This window comes from Phyllostomus discolor, chromosome 1 (assembly GCF_004126475.2).
Source record: "Phyllostomus discolor isolate MPI-MPIP mPhyDis1 chromosome 1, mPhyDis1.pri.v3, whole genome shotgun sequence".
Classification (NCBI taxonomy): domain Eukaryota; kingdom Metazoa; phylum Chordata; class Mammalia; order Chiroptera; family Phyllostomidae; genus Phyllostomus; species Phyllostomus discolor.
In genome coordinates this window covers 6,157,515-6,172,320 of record NC_040903.2, presented here as the reverse complement: position 1 = coordinate 6,172,320, position 14,806 = coordinate 6,157,515, and the positions used below count along the sequence as shown (strand labels likewise).

The 14,806-nt window shown below is 41.9% G+C and overlaps 1 protein-coding gene across 2 annotated transcripts in view; it reads left to right on the top strand.

The window, feature by feature from the left end:
• Positions 1–12,885: 12,885 nt before the first annotated feature.
• RAB28 (RAB28, member RAS oncogene family) overlaps positions 12,886–14,806 on the top strand; it is an 80,353-nt gene continuing 78,432 nt past the window's right edge. Inside the window, exon 1 of one of the 2 annotated variants that reach the window (XM_036018818.1) lies at positions 12,886–13,170. In XM_036018818.1, coding sequence (XP_035874711.1) covers positions 13,096–13,170 — 75 coding nt within the window. In that variant the 5' untranslated portion in view covers positions 12,886–13,095. The remainder of the gene's footprint in view (positions 13,171–14,806) is intronic. The other variant, XM_028506793.2, reaches the window with a different exon arrangement.

The window sequence follows — 14,806 nt, the reverse complement described above, 5'->3', positions numbered from 1 at the left end:
CATACGAGATTATCTTTCCTGCCTAAACTGTATTCTTAAAACATTTTCTTCAAGTAGGTCTAATGGTGCTCAATCATTTCTGTCACCTTGGAAATGACCTTTAGTCTCTCTCCTATTTTTTACGCTATCTTCTATGCATAAGAAATCTTTTGCCTGGAATGAAAGTAGATGTGGAATCGTGGTAGTCTCATGGAGAGGTCTGTTTCTTATTAGAGGCACTCGGGGCAGGGAAGTTAACATCGTGTCCTGGCAAAACACAAGTCAGCTTCGTGGTTGGCGTAACATCACTGACAGTTCCAAAGGCTGAAGGAGTGCACTGTCACACAGAACACGAGGACAAGGTTGTTACTGTCCTAGAAGAACCAGAGGGAAAATACATCTAGACAATTTACAGAAAAGCCTGGAAATCTTGATGTTCAGCGAGTGCTCAGGTAAAAATCGTGTGCGTGTGTGTGTGTGTGTGTGTGTGTGTATTCAAGTGCTATTGTGTATGTTATTTAAGATGCAATGTTCTAATTTACCATGTGTCGCTTTTCTTCGTTTGAGATACAACTTTGTATTTATAAATGTTTCCCTTTAGGATGGTTTTATCTGCAAAATCTGAACCAGATATGGTGCCACTAACTGTTAATAGGTGATTGTTCAGTAGGCCAGAAATTAAGTGAATTATGTAAATACAAAGTGACTTTCAAGATTTCTGAGACGGGCATAAAATTGCCATTACTCTTCGAAAGCATGCATCCTACTCCCCCTGCCCCATCCTGCGCCCCACCCCCGGGGGGGGCATCCAGGGAATCCCCAGTAGAGAACCTTCACGTGCATTCCTGTCAGGAAGTATATTTTCTCATCGACTAACAAGAAAATTGATATTGAGGGGGAGGGCTGTGGAGGGCAGAAGCAGGCATCCCTCCGGTGAGCAGATCACATAGTGGAGCTCAGGGACAAGTATTGTCCCCTCCACTGCTTCAGCTGTGACCTGAACTACTGGAGTTCAGCTGCAGCCTAATTGCAGCACAGCGAGGAGTCCCTTCTGGAAACCAGCTGCTTGATCTAGGATTCATTTGTCGGGAGGATTACGACCGCAAACATTTTCCTAGACTGTTGTGGCCGTTTCAAGGGGGAAAAACAGAGAGGAGTCTGGGGAACTAATTAGGAAGGAGTGGCTCCCTCCGAGTCTTGACCTTAACCCCTCTGAGAAAGTATGGGATTTACTTTACCTAAGTAAGGAGAGAACATAAATAGTTGGCAGAACGCTTTGTGGTCTGAGTTCCAGCAGGTAATGAATTGGCCTGATGCAGAGAGAGAGAGAGAAGGAGAGCAGGAGAAAAACAAAACACAAGAAAACTCCCAGTGCTTTAAAAATAACAATGAAATGTATCACACGGCCGGTTATTATATCCACTTTCCAGATTACAAGAAAATACGTTAATTTCAGCCTGTGATTAGCTTAAAATAGGTTTTATATGATATAAAAACCTATTTTCGGAGTCTTTGGCAGGTTGCGAAGTGTTACCACGAGTCTAGATGTCATGTTCTGTTAATTTACTCAGAAAATTGTGTTTTCTCTGTTTGCTTTTCAATGCCTTTCATTAGTTTTTTAAAAGTCTTCAGCTTTACCTTGCAGAATATTGCTTCTTAGGCACCTTCTCTTGCCTCTCTTCCTCCAATTCTAGTTGTATGCTGCACTGTCTCACCTTATTCTCCATCTTTCTTAATTCCTGTGGTTTAAAAAAAGTCTCTGGATATATTTGTGGTCCATTCTGGGTAATTTCATTATACCTATCCTGAAGTTACTGAGCTTTTTCAAATGTACTCTTTAACCCATTCACTGAGATTTTAATTTGAATGATTATAATTTCTGTTTCCAAAAGTTCCATGAACAAAACTCAGAGCATTCGTTTTTGAAATTCTTTAGTTTTTTTTTAACATTTTATTGTTGTTCAATTACAGTGGTCCTCATTTTCTGCCCATTACTCTCCCCTGCCTTACCCACTCCCACCTTCCACTTTCAATTCTCCCCTACCCCGTGCCGTGGTCTTTGCCCGTGGGTCCTTTGTACATGTGCCTTGACTTGACCCTTCCCCTATCTCTGCTGTAATTAAGTACCTGGTGGGACAAAAGAAAATAACTAGGAAGTTCAAATATGTAATATCTAGGAAGTTCAAATTAACAAAAAGAACAAGTACTTGCACATTCTTGTGTAATTTACAGAATTTCTTTAAAATAATGGTATTTAATTTGATCTTCACAGTATACCTGTGAGGTGCTTTTCTTATTTCTATTGTACAGGTTAACAAAACCAAGGCTAAGGTCTGGGAGTAATAATTGGAGCTGAAATTAAACCCATGTTTTATGAATCTCGATATATTCCATACTTTTCTCAGTATATATACTTCAATTTAATTTTCTTGTATATGGTGCAGGATAGTGGTGATTTGAGTAATCAGGGAAGTGTGTGCTTTATTTCACTATACCAAAATTAAACTTTCTTTGGAAAAAGCTAATTAGGTTTAGGTCAAGATAACTCAAAATGTTTCCTGAGTAAATGACAACACATTTTCAGAGTAATTTCTTTTTTTTGTACTTATATATTTTTTTATTTTCACATTTCCTTACTTCCTGTTTTGTTTCTTAAATATTTCTGTTCGTCCCCCTCCTTTTAGGGTGTTATGTTCTATAAAGCAATTTGTAAATTGTAATTTATAATAATTTAAGCTCTACTACTTTTTCATTTGTTGGATCATTATCAGGCTTAAATTAGATAATGTCTGTTCAAGTTCCTTACAAAGTGTCTCCTTCATAATGGGCACTGAGACCAAAAAAAAAAAAACCAAGGAATTAGTAAATTATTTTAAAAAATATTTTATTTTATTATTTAAAAATTTTATTTATTTTTAGAGAGAGGGGAAGGGAAGGAAAAAGAGAGGGAAAGAAACATCAGTGTGTGGTTGCCTCTCACGTGCCCCCTGCTGGGGACCTGGCCTGCAACTGCAGCATATGCCCTGACTGGGAATCGAACCAGCGACCCCTTGGTTCACCAGCTCCTGCTCAATCCACTGAGCTCCTCCAGCCAGAGCTTAAATTATTTTATTTGCAAAGGTAGCATAAATACTGGTCCAACAGAGTCATAATTCATATTTTTATCCCTTACCACAGTTATCAGGGTTCTCCAGAGAAAGAGAACCACTAGCTTGTGTGTGTGTGTGTGTGTGTGTGTGTGTGTGTGTGTAAAGAAAGAGGGAAGGGTTTACAAGAACAAATTTAAAGGACACATGGACAAAAACTAGGGGGGAGGGTGGTAATGGGAGGGAAGTGAGGAGGGTGGGGTGGGTGGGCTGGAATGGGAGTAAAAGGGAGAAAACTGTACCTGAACAATGATTAAAATAAAATTAAAAAAATAAACATTTTAAATCTTAAAAAAAAGAAAGAGTGAAAGAGACAGAGAGACAGAGATTGGATTTATTGAATTGGCTCCTGCAATTCTGAGAATGCAGCACCTCTGAAACTTGAGGGTAGACCAGGAGGCTGGAAACTCAGGCAGGGTTTCTACATTGTAGTCTCAAGGTAGAGCTACCTCTCTAGTTTTTAAAAATTAACCATCACACAGCATATAGTATTAATCTCTGGGTTTGCATATGCAGGGCCTACATCAAATGTTTCATTGAACTCAGTTGTTTTCTTAGGAAAATGTTCCTCACACATCACACCAAACTTTAATTTATCCATGTTTAGCCAAAAGCTTACTCTCTCTCTCCCTTCACTTACCTTCCAAAAACAGTGTTTCAGAAATATTGGTACCACTGGCTTAACTGTGTAGCTTGTCATGGTGACTGCATTAGAGGTGAAATTCATGTGAACATTTATATTGTAATGTGCTTACTTGATATCCAAATCAAGTAAGCACACTTTAATAGGCACTAACATAGATTTGGTGCTGTACTAAGCACTGCGTATGTATTATTGGTAAGGCTCGTAACAGCTTTATGGAGATTATATTACTACAGTCTCTGTTTTGTAGATGTGGAAACGGAAATGCACCTGTTACTCTGTGTCTAAGGCCATCAACATGACTACAAACGGGAATCACACCCACTTGCATCTAGGCCGCTGCTGTACTTAACACTATGAGCGGCTCTTCCTGTTCTTACCATACTAATGCAGTTCAGTGATGATGACAAAGTGCGTTCTGAATCAAAACACTTGCACAGTACAAGACTGAACTCTCCATACATGGAGGGAGAAATCGAGACATCTGCATATGGACCTTTCTATAATTAGGAATTAAGTGTTGGGAATGAGCTCCTTACCTATTATTACCCTTCGCTGGTGGAATGCCTGTTTTGAATTAGGGTTTCTGAAATAATGTTTCATGCAACATTAGTTCTGTATGATATCAATACCTATTACTTTGGTCAAAGAAGTTTGGGATATTTAGGGTTAAAAGAGTCCAAAGAGATCAATTACGGCCTCGGGGTGTGATACGCTCAGGTGCATTGTCACTTTCCAAAGGGAAGGAGCTACAGCTGTTTCCAAGCTTTATTTTAACAGCAAATTCATGAGACTAGTGTCCCAAAGAACTTGCTTCCAGGGAATGCTATCCCAAAGCTAAGGTGACACTTTAGGATAATATTTCGAGTGTGTGAATGCCTTAGAGCTGATTTTAACAACACAGATAAACTGGAATAACCCCAGCGACACAGCCAAGGGCCATCCCAGGGAAAGCGGTGATGCTGTCGAGGAGAGCTGTGAGAAACAAGGTTTCAGAAGTGACCAAGGTAAAGGACGGCATGTCTTAACCAACACTTGTGCCCCTGCCAAGCCAGAGTCTAGAAATCCATAGTTTTCTTAAAATCGCTGAGTTCTCTATGCTGGTTCTTAATGCTCAGGGAAATTCACATCCCCAAGGTGCCCTAGTCAAGTTTCCAATAATATTTTGCATTTGTTCCATAACTTCCATTTTTTAAAAAACATGCTGGATTACCTTACTTAATCATGCCAGACTCGCTGGTAAGTTGTGATAGGCCTGGTTTTCACAGCTGTGGAGGCGATTTGAGAACTCTCCTGCTTTGTACATTTTTGGTTTTGTCTGGAGCTACGCTTTAGTATTCAGGGAAACACATCCCCAAGCAATGAGGCAGAACTGCGGGCAGCTGGAAAACTGCAGCTCACACACCAGCCTGGGGTTCTGTTACAAGGAAGTTTTCTTTTCTTTTCAAACAAAGGCTCCTACACGATAAAACTAACATGTTTTCTGTATTTGTGGAATCGACTCATCACATGACAAAGTTCTCATCTGCCCACTATAAAAAGGACTGTAGGTCCTATAGAAAGGACTGTAGTCTTTTGTTGTTACTGATTTATTTTTTCATGTTTTTTCCCCTGATTAAAACACACATTTATTCTCACTGTAAAAAGTGTACACAAAACAGAAATACTTAACATGGGAAGTGATAATTCTCTAAACTCATTGCTATTAATGACTGTTAATAACTTGGTTTACATTCTTCTAGGTTTAATATTACTATGCAGTTACTACCAACCATATATGTATAAATATTTACCATTTTAATTTAAGAATAACATACTTACAGAAAATTGCACTAATCTCAAAACTATGCCTTAGTGAAAGTGGACACACCCATGTGACTACCGCCCAAGTAAAAAAAATAGCACGATACCAATATTCTGAAAGTTTCTCTTATGCCCTGCTCTTCACCACTACTCTCTTTTTCATCCTCAAAGGTAACCATTATTTTGATTTCTAATACCAGAGTGCATTTTGGGGAACTTTATATAAATGAAATCATGGAACACATACTCATCTCCTATGTGTCTGGCTTCTTTCATTCCACATTATATTGATGAGATTCTTCCGTACTGTAACATGTAGTCATTCATTCATTTTCATTGCCACATAATACCCCTTTGTGTGACTATACCACAATTCAACTGTTGATAGACATTTGGATTGATCTCAGTTTTGAAGAGTGATGAATAATGTTGTACACATTCTTGTGCATGTCTTCAGATGTATCTTGGTTGGACAGATACTAAGAAAGGAAATTGTTGGACTGTAGCGCACATACCCAGCCCAGCAGATGATGCCAAAGAGGTTGCTGAGGTGGTTGCAGAGGTTTATACTTCTATCAGCCGTGCCTAGAAACTGTCATGGCTCCACATCTCCGGCAATTGGCAATTTCAGTCCTTATAATCTTAACCATTCTGGTGGGGTGTAATGGTAGCTCATTGTGGTTTTCCTTTGCATTTACCCCATTGCTAAAGGATTTAAGAACTTTTTTATGTTATCGGCTATTTTGTGGAATGTCCATTCAAGCCTCATGTCCAATATTCTATTGGGTTGTATCTGTTTTTATTTAAATAAGTATATTTTCCAATTCTAAATACAAGTCCCCCATGTGTTATATGCATTGAAAGTATCTTCTTCCACTGTGGGGATTTTATTTTCTTAAAAACGTCTTTTGTTAAGTAGAATTTAAAAATTTTATTGTAACTTATTTAATCAACTTTAACTTTAAATGTTGGTTTCTTTTGTGTCTTCTTTAAGAAATCTTCACCTACTCCAAAATCATGAAAGTATCTTCTTATATTTTTAAAAGCTTTCTTACTTTTTAAAAAAGACCTTGTTTATTTTTAGGGAGAGGGGAAGAGAGGGAGATACAGAGGAAGAGAAACATCCATGGGTTGCCTCTCATTGCCCACAACCCAGGCATGTGCCCTGACTGGGAACTGAACCAGCCCTTTCAGTTTGCAGGCCAACATTCAGTCCACTGAGCCATACAAGCCAGGGCAAAGCTTTCTTACTTTTGACTTAGCTGTACAAAATGCTTGAAAGTGACTTTTTTTTAAAGATTTTATTTATTTATTTTTAGAGAGAGAAGGGGGGAGAAGGGGAGAGAGAGAGAGAGAGAGAGAGAGAGAGAGAGAGAGAGAGAGAAACAAGTGTGTGGTTGCTGGGGGTTATGGCCTGCAACCCAGGAATGTACCCTGGCTGGGAATCGAACCTGTGACACTTTGGTTCGAAGCCCGTGCTCAATCCACTGAGCTACGCCAGCCGGGGCTGAAAATGACTTTTGAACATGGTGTAAGGTCAAAGTCAAGATTTATTTTGTTCTAAATGAATATCCTAATGACCCAGGGCTATTAAAGAAAAGTGAGTCATTTTCTCACTGCTCTGGAGGGCCATCTTTGTTATGAATAAAGAAAAACAAAAGTATATCTCTTGGAATTTCAATGATATATATTGACTATACCTCATATGTTTCTTGTGGTCTTTTCTGTATTTTCTATCAAGCTGGCTTTGGGTTATTTAGTCTAGATATTTTCTTCTGATCTATTTTCTGCCTTATTATTTCTCTCTTTGATTGTGTCTAACCTGTTATTAAATGCACTCATTGGGCTAATTTTAATTATTATATTTTATTCATAATTTCCACTGATTCTTTTTTATATTTTCAACTTCCCCAACACAATTCTCAATCTTGTCATTTAAACCCTTATACATATCAGCTGTGTATGTAAAGCCCATGTTTCATACCTGCATCTCTGTGTGTACTTCTACTGGCCACAATTTCTCTTCATTTTTAGTCACTTGAGTGACTAAGGTCTTGTTCCTCACATACCAAGGTTTCATTGAATGCCAGGTATTGATTATGGAAAATGGTACCATGGTTAGATTAACTATTTCTACTCCAGGTTATAAATATTTACCCATTTTTTAGTTTGTTATGGCTTCTTCTAAGAATATATTTTTACTTTTATGTAAGGAATGAGATAGACATTCAGTTTGAAAAATGAACACCCAGTGAGTAACATCACATTTTCCCATTGATTAGAAATACCGCATTCACCATCCACTTAATTTTTTCATATATTGGGACCATTTTTCTTTTGAAGGAATTCATCTATCTACTCCAGTGCCTGCTCCACATAGTTTTATTTTTTAATTTATTTTTTAAAAAGATTTCATTTATTTATTTTTAGAGAGGGAAGAGGGGGAGAAAGAGAGAGAGAGAGAAACATCAATGTGCGGTTGCTGGGAGCCATGGCCTGCAACCTAGGCATGTGCACTGACTGAGAATTGAACCTGCGATACTTTGGTTCGCAGCCCGTGCTCAATCCACTGAGCTACACCAGCCAGGGCACATAGTTTTAATTATAGTAGTTTAATAATACTTTAAGAAAACCTAGAAATTCTAATCTCTTTTCAATGCTTAAAAAATTAGGCAGGTACCACTTATTTTTCTTTTAGATATTGCTATGTACAAAATTGTGTTCAAAATCTGTTTCAGTTAGTGTGGGCTGCCATCACAAAATACTGGGTGGCTTAAATAACAGATGTTATAGTAACTTCTAACCTCTTTTTTTTTCCTGTATGGTATCTTTTGATGGAGCAGTTTTTAATTTTAATGCAACTTTTATATTATCCTTTATGATTAACTCTTTGTGTCTTGCTCAAGAAACCCATGAGTATCCCAAGATAAGAAAGATAATCATCGCAAACTATTTAAATTTTGTTTTTCACATTTAGATTCTTAATTTCACTGAATTTTATTTTTTGCATGTGTGTATGTGTATGATGAAGTATAGGATTCCAATTTTATGTCTTTTCCTATATGGTTTCCAGCTATGATCCTTTTCCCCTTTTTATTTACTATCATATATACTTTGTCATATATCAAGGTTCCATGTATGTGGGAGCCCAATTCATGGCTCTCTGTTATGCTATAATGGTCCATTTGTCTATAGAATGAAATAATATATAATAATATAATAATAATATTCCTGAAATAATACACTGTATCTTAATTGTTTTAATTTTATTCTAAGTCTTGATATCTGGTAAAGGAAGTTATTTGCCTTTCTTTTCCTTGAATATCTCCATTATTCTTAGATCTTTGCCTTGTATATACATTATTTCAAATTCTAGCCCTAGCTGGCATAGCTCAGTGGATTGAGTGCGGGCTGGGAACCAAAGTGTCCCAGGTTCGATTCCCAGCCAGGGTACATTCCTGGGTTGCAGGCCATAACCCCCAGCAACCGCACATTAATGTTTCTCTCTCTCTCTCTCTCTCTCTCTCTCTCTCTCTCTCTCTCTCTCTCTCCCCCTCTCCCTTCCCTCTCTAAAAATAAATAAATAAAATCTTTAAAAAAAATTCTAAGAAAAATGTTACTAGAATTGCATTGACTTCATAGATAGGCAATCTTTTTTGGTAGAATTGCTATATTTTACAATATTGTGTTTCCATGCATGGACATGGGACATCTCTCCACTTATTTAGTGTTTGAACAAAATGTTTAGGTATTTTTAGCCTTTATCCCATCTACCATCTGTTTTCTAAAAAGTCTTTTCTTTATCTGAATCTGAAATTTTCAAGTTTGATTTATGAAATTTCTGTGTTTCTCCTTTTATTAGTAAAAAAATTTCCAGAAACCTGGTGGATTCAAAGAACATACCTTTATTCTTCCACACTTCCGGAGGGCAGAAGTCCTAGATCGGTGTTCCTGAGACTGAAGTTCAGGTGCTGACAAGGCTGTGCTCTCCTTGGAGGCTCCAGGGGGCAAATCAGTTCCCTGCCGCTTCCAGGTTCTAGTGGCTGCGAGAATTCCTTGGCGTGTCACACCACTCCAGTCCCTGCCTCTGTGGTCACACCGGGTCAAATCCACCCTCTGTCTCTAAGGATGCATCTGTTTGCATTTAGGGCCTACCCTGGTGATCCAGGATAATCTCTTTATCTCAGGCTCCTGAATTCACTCCCATCTGCAGGATACTTTTCCCAAATAAGGTAGCATTTACACATTCCAGGGATTAGGGCCTGATATTGTTGGGGCAGTCGTTGTCTAACCTACTACATCTCTCCACCAAATTACAAGTTCCATGCAAGCAGAACCCTTGTAGATTTTGCTCACTTGTAAGTGTGTCCTCATTGCTTAGAAGAGTTGTGAACAAGAATTCTTGGCACGCAAAAGGCATTTACTTAATATTTGTCAAATCAATCATTAATAAAGTGAATTGATTTGAAGACCTCTATTATAATGGGGAAGTCTGTTTTACTCCAGAAGACACACTCAATGTCATTAGTTGGAATTTACAAAGGTAGACTTCAGCTCATCTCAGAAAGAATATTCTAATAACTGGGCTGTCGTCCAAGCTGCTTCATGAGGGAATAAACTCCTTGAATCTGGATGTACTCCAACAAAAATCTGGATTATCATATGTTACAGATGCCAGAAAAGACATTTTAAAATTAGGTGGGAAGTTGGTTTCATAGATAGCAGTCAGGTTTTTCCGGTGGAGTTACTTTTACTTCTTCATATCTAAAGAACTCTAATTTCTTGTTTCTAGAATTCTTCTTTAAGCATTTTGTTAACTTACTAGTTGTAAGAACACAGGAAAAGATTGCCTTAGTTTATGGCCCCGCGTGGGCATTTTACAGAGGATCCACAGAGACATCTTTGTTTCCTGTGGGTCAGCTCTGTTTCTCTTTAGCGTGGTAACACACCATACCGGAAGCTTTCAATGCTAGCCAGCAAGGTACTCCACACAGAGGAATATTTATTTCTTTTTAATTTACAAATATGGCTCCAAGTCTTCAGATCTAATTTTCAACCTGGAATCTTGCCCCAGGTGTGTAAAATATAGTCACTAACTTAATGCAATTGGCTTTTTATTTCATGTAGCGACACTGTCACAGGGATGAAACTATATCCCAACAAATGATGCCTCCACATCAAGGCAGTTGTTTAGGAAATTAGTGATTGGAAAATGCAAAGACTTCCTCTACATTTTCCTTCATATGCAACTACGCATGAAAATTAGTCCCATTACCATAGCTAAATCTAGTTTTTGGCCAAAATAATTGTGCCAGTTGAGAATTTCTTTTTGTCTTCAAGTAATGGACTACATCACTAAAGTGCCTTAGCATTATTCCCCATAGCAAGAAGCCTGGAAGGTGATCTACTGAAGATGGAGCAGTTAGTTCCAAACATACGTCCTCATTCAAATAACGACATCCTCTTCTACCTCACTGGTCAGAGCTGAGTCACACAATCCTCTTCGTTAAGAGTGGAAAAACAAGTTTCTGCACCTTAACTTCTCTCATGGACAAAAGTTAAGTCTATGCTTATGAGATACAGATTCCTGAAACTAACATTTACAAAGTATTTTGCAAAGCCCTTTCACATGCCTTTTTCTTCTAATTCTCAGCAACACACCCAGTGATGTAGAAAGTGGTGGTGGTGGTGGTGGGAACTGCTTCCACCTGGGTAGCTGCTAGTATGGACCAGCCCTGTCTACAGACGAAGAGACTGAGAGTCCCCCTAGGAACCTAAGGTTGCATGGCTGGAAAGCTGCAGTATTCCAGCATGGGACAGATGGTTAGGGTGATTGTAGCATTCGGTTAACACTGAGTGCTTACCATGTGCCAAGCATTGTGCTGTGTTCCTTTTCAAGGGGTGTCCAGCCTTTTGGCGTCTCTGGGCCACAGTGGAAGAAGAGTTGTCTTGGGCCACACATTAAATACACAAACACTAATGAAAGCTGATGAGCAAGAAGAAAGGTTTTAGGTAAACGTACAATTTTGTGTTGGGCTGCACTCATAGCCATCCTGGGCTGCATGCCAGGGTGCAGGTTGGACACCCCTGCTGGGCGGGTGATGAGGACATTGCATTCTCAACCCTGAGAGGGAAGTAGTACCATATGTCTATTTTCTAGGTAAGGAAACTGTGGCTCAGGGCACACGCTCAGTAAGTGCAGGTGTGCAATTAGAACTCCAGGGCTGTCTCCTGGCTGGCCACTTCTTACACTCTACTGTTTTCCTATTCAAACTCATATTCCACAAAGGACACTGCCTCTGAGCTGTACTTCTGGTGAGGTAACCCTCCTCATCTGTAACATGGGATAATTCAACCTGTTTTTTTAGGGTTACCATAAGGAGCAAACACGATCATCCATGTCAAGTAATTAACCAGACAGACATGGTAGGCCGGAATTATTATTGTGGATTTTATCTCACCTTATTAAAATTTTTAGTTTTGTCTTTGACCTACCCTACTGGAGAGCAGTTCTCAAAATTTTGGGCTCAGGTCCCCTCTACACTCTTAAGAATTACTATAGCCCCAAAGAACCTTTGTTTATTTACGTTATAGCCATCACTACTGCCTGGATAGTAATACGAAGAAATGTTTGAAACAGAATAAGCACAGGCTCCCTTAGCTGCTGCCAGAGTGAGGTCATCCACCTCATGCATCCTCTGGAAAACCTCTCTATACGTGTGAGGGAATGAACGTGAAAAAGGCAAAAAAAAAAAGGTGTAATATTATGAAAATAGTTTTCCCTTTATCGAGTCTCAGGGTTCCTCGGACCATGCTTTGGCAACTCCTGCTCAAGGGTACATGCCTGATGAATGAAACATCAAATTCTGTTGTTCCAGCTCCAGGGCCCCGCCCCCGCGTGCTGCCCCTGGCAACCCGCTGGCCCGGCGCCGAGACAGGCCCCGCCCCACCGCCTTTCCTAACACGCCTGGCTTCCATGGCAACCAAAGCGCCAGCCTAGGCGTCATCTCCCCCCATCCCAACGCGGGCCACACCATTCGCAAAGGGGTAGTCTTGGGGGAGATGGACACAAGAAAATTTGATAGCATGCTTAAACACCTATAGACGTCCATTTTTCTACCTAGTGTGAGAGATACACTTTTTCTTTACCCCTTTCCTACTGCCCTGGCGAGGGTAGCCACGTGCCTCGTCTGCTCGCCGCGACCGTCTCCCCCACCTCAGACCCGCGAATGGGGCGGCTCGCCGGGGAGGCTCGGGGTGGGCGCGGGTTGGAGCAGACGTGGGCGTGCGCGTCCTACGTAGCGCGAAGGGGGCGGGGCGCCTGGAGAGTGGTGGGAGGGTGGGCAACATGGCGCCCGGCGAGTGATCGGCCCGGATTTCTCCAGCGCTCGCTGAGGCACCGGGGAGAGGGGGTCTACCCCCGACTGCCGCCCTTCCTTCTCTCCCCGCCCCCAGAGCCTTCTCCCTCCCTTCCTCCCTCGACCTGGGCGGGTGGGGGGAGGCAGACTTGGTTCCCGGGACACCATGTCGGACTCTGAGGAGGAGAGCCAGGACAGGCAACTGAAAATCGTCGTGCTGGGGGACGGCACCTCCGGGAAGGTCAGTCCTCGAGCGGGCTCGCCGTCCACGCCTGCAGCGGTCCCGGCGCGGCCCCGGCGCCCCCGGCCTGCTCCCTGAGTCCCGGGGCCTCTGGGCCCCAGCCCGCCTGCTCGTAGCCTGGGGCTGGACACGACACAGGCACTGGGTCAAGGCCGGCGGGAGCTGTCTACCCCCACTTACATTAAAAACAAAAAAAGAGAGAAAGAAAGAAAGAAAAAAGTCACTTCCCAGCTCCCTGACTGCATCGCGATTTCCTGCTTGTGCTCCAAACCAGGGGCCAGCATCGCCTCCCCGGGAAGCCTTCCAGCTTCTCCCCTCTGATGACGGGCAAGGGTCTGGCAAGGCTTCCCCTGTCTTTTTACTGCAGGCTCCCGACTCCCCCCCCCGTCCCGCAACCCCTCCTCCCCCTCATCACCGTTTCTGATGCCTCCACATCCCTGGGCGCTCCCACGAGCTTGGCTGTGGAATCAGATCCCCTGGGTGAGAATTAACTGGTCGGGTCACTGGAGGGCAAGCTGCTAACCTGTTCGTGCTCCCTGTGTAAGGGGGGTGTGGCTAGGGGTCGCCTCCGAGCGTGAAGCGTGCAAATCCACAGTGTGAAAACCCACCCAAGGGACGTGGGTGCACTCAATAAACGGTAGCGGCTGTTTTCTGGGCATCCATACCTGCCCATCTCTGTGCCCCAGCACAGCACCTGTCAGCACATTCATTCAACAGATACCTGCTGGGCTCCTCGCGCGGGCTGGGTGCTGCGGGTAGAGAGCTGTTAGCAGGGCCGAGGGGGTCCTTCGCGTAGAAGGCCAGTTTTCGGAGGGGGGGGGGGGGGGTCGGTGGAATGAATGGGAGTGCGTGCGTGCGTGCCTCCGTGCGTGGGAATAGCAGGCAGCCAGTCCCCACACGTCCTAGGCGGGGGTGTTTAACACAGGGTTGCGGGGCTCGTGAACTGGATGGAGTAAACATTGCCCGGTGCTTGCTCTTCGGAGAGCTGGGTCCGTAGGATCTCAAAGGGGTCTGTGACCCGCCCCCCCCCCCCCCCCCCCAATAAAGCGAAGGCCCTCTGCCGGGGTGCCTTCACACCTGTCGCTTCTGCCAAAGGCGCCAACACTGTTCCTGGGATTCCTGCTGAAGTCTCTGTCTCCTTTCTTCCCTGCCTTTTCCCAGCCAAAGCCTTTAGGTTATTACTACCAGTTAGTCGCCGGTTTTCCGTCTCCCAGTTCCTTGCTCCCGGCGTGGTTTGGACCCTGGTTTCCCTGGTGACGAATGCTCTTGGCCTCTTCCACATCTCTGGGATTTGGCACAGCACGGGGGCCCCTTCTCTTTGGTTCTGAAATTTGACTTTCGGGGGTGTGTTTGGGCAACAGGTCATTCATGTGCAAAATTTGGGGAATTCTGTTCATTTCTTTCTTGTTCTGTATTTTGTTACTGATTTTTATTGCTGAGGAAAAACAATTGACCTAATATGCTCTGATTACCTAGTATTTTGGGGAAGAGAAGAACTTGGGATCATTTTCTTTATAAATTAGTAACTATATTAATTTTTGTACACTTAAAACAACTTTTTGAATAGATGAATTGTTTTAAACCAATCCACATTGTTTGTACCATCCTTATTCAATAAAATTTTGTTACATTTTGT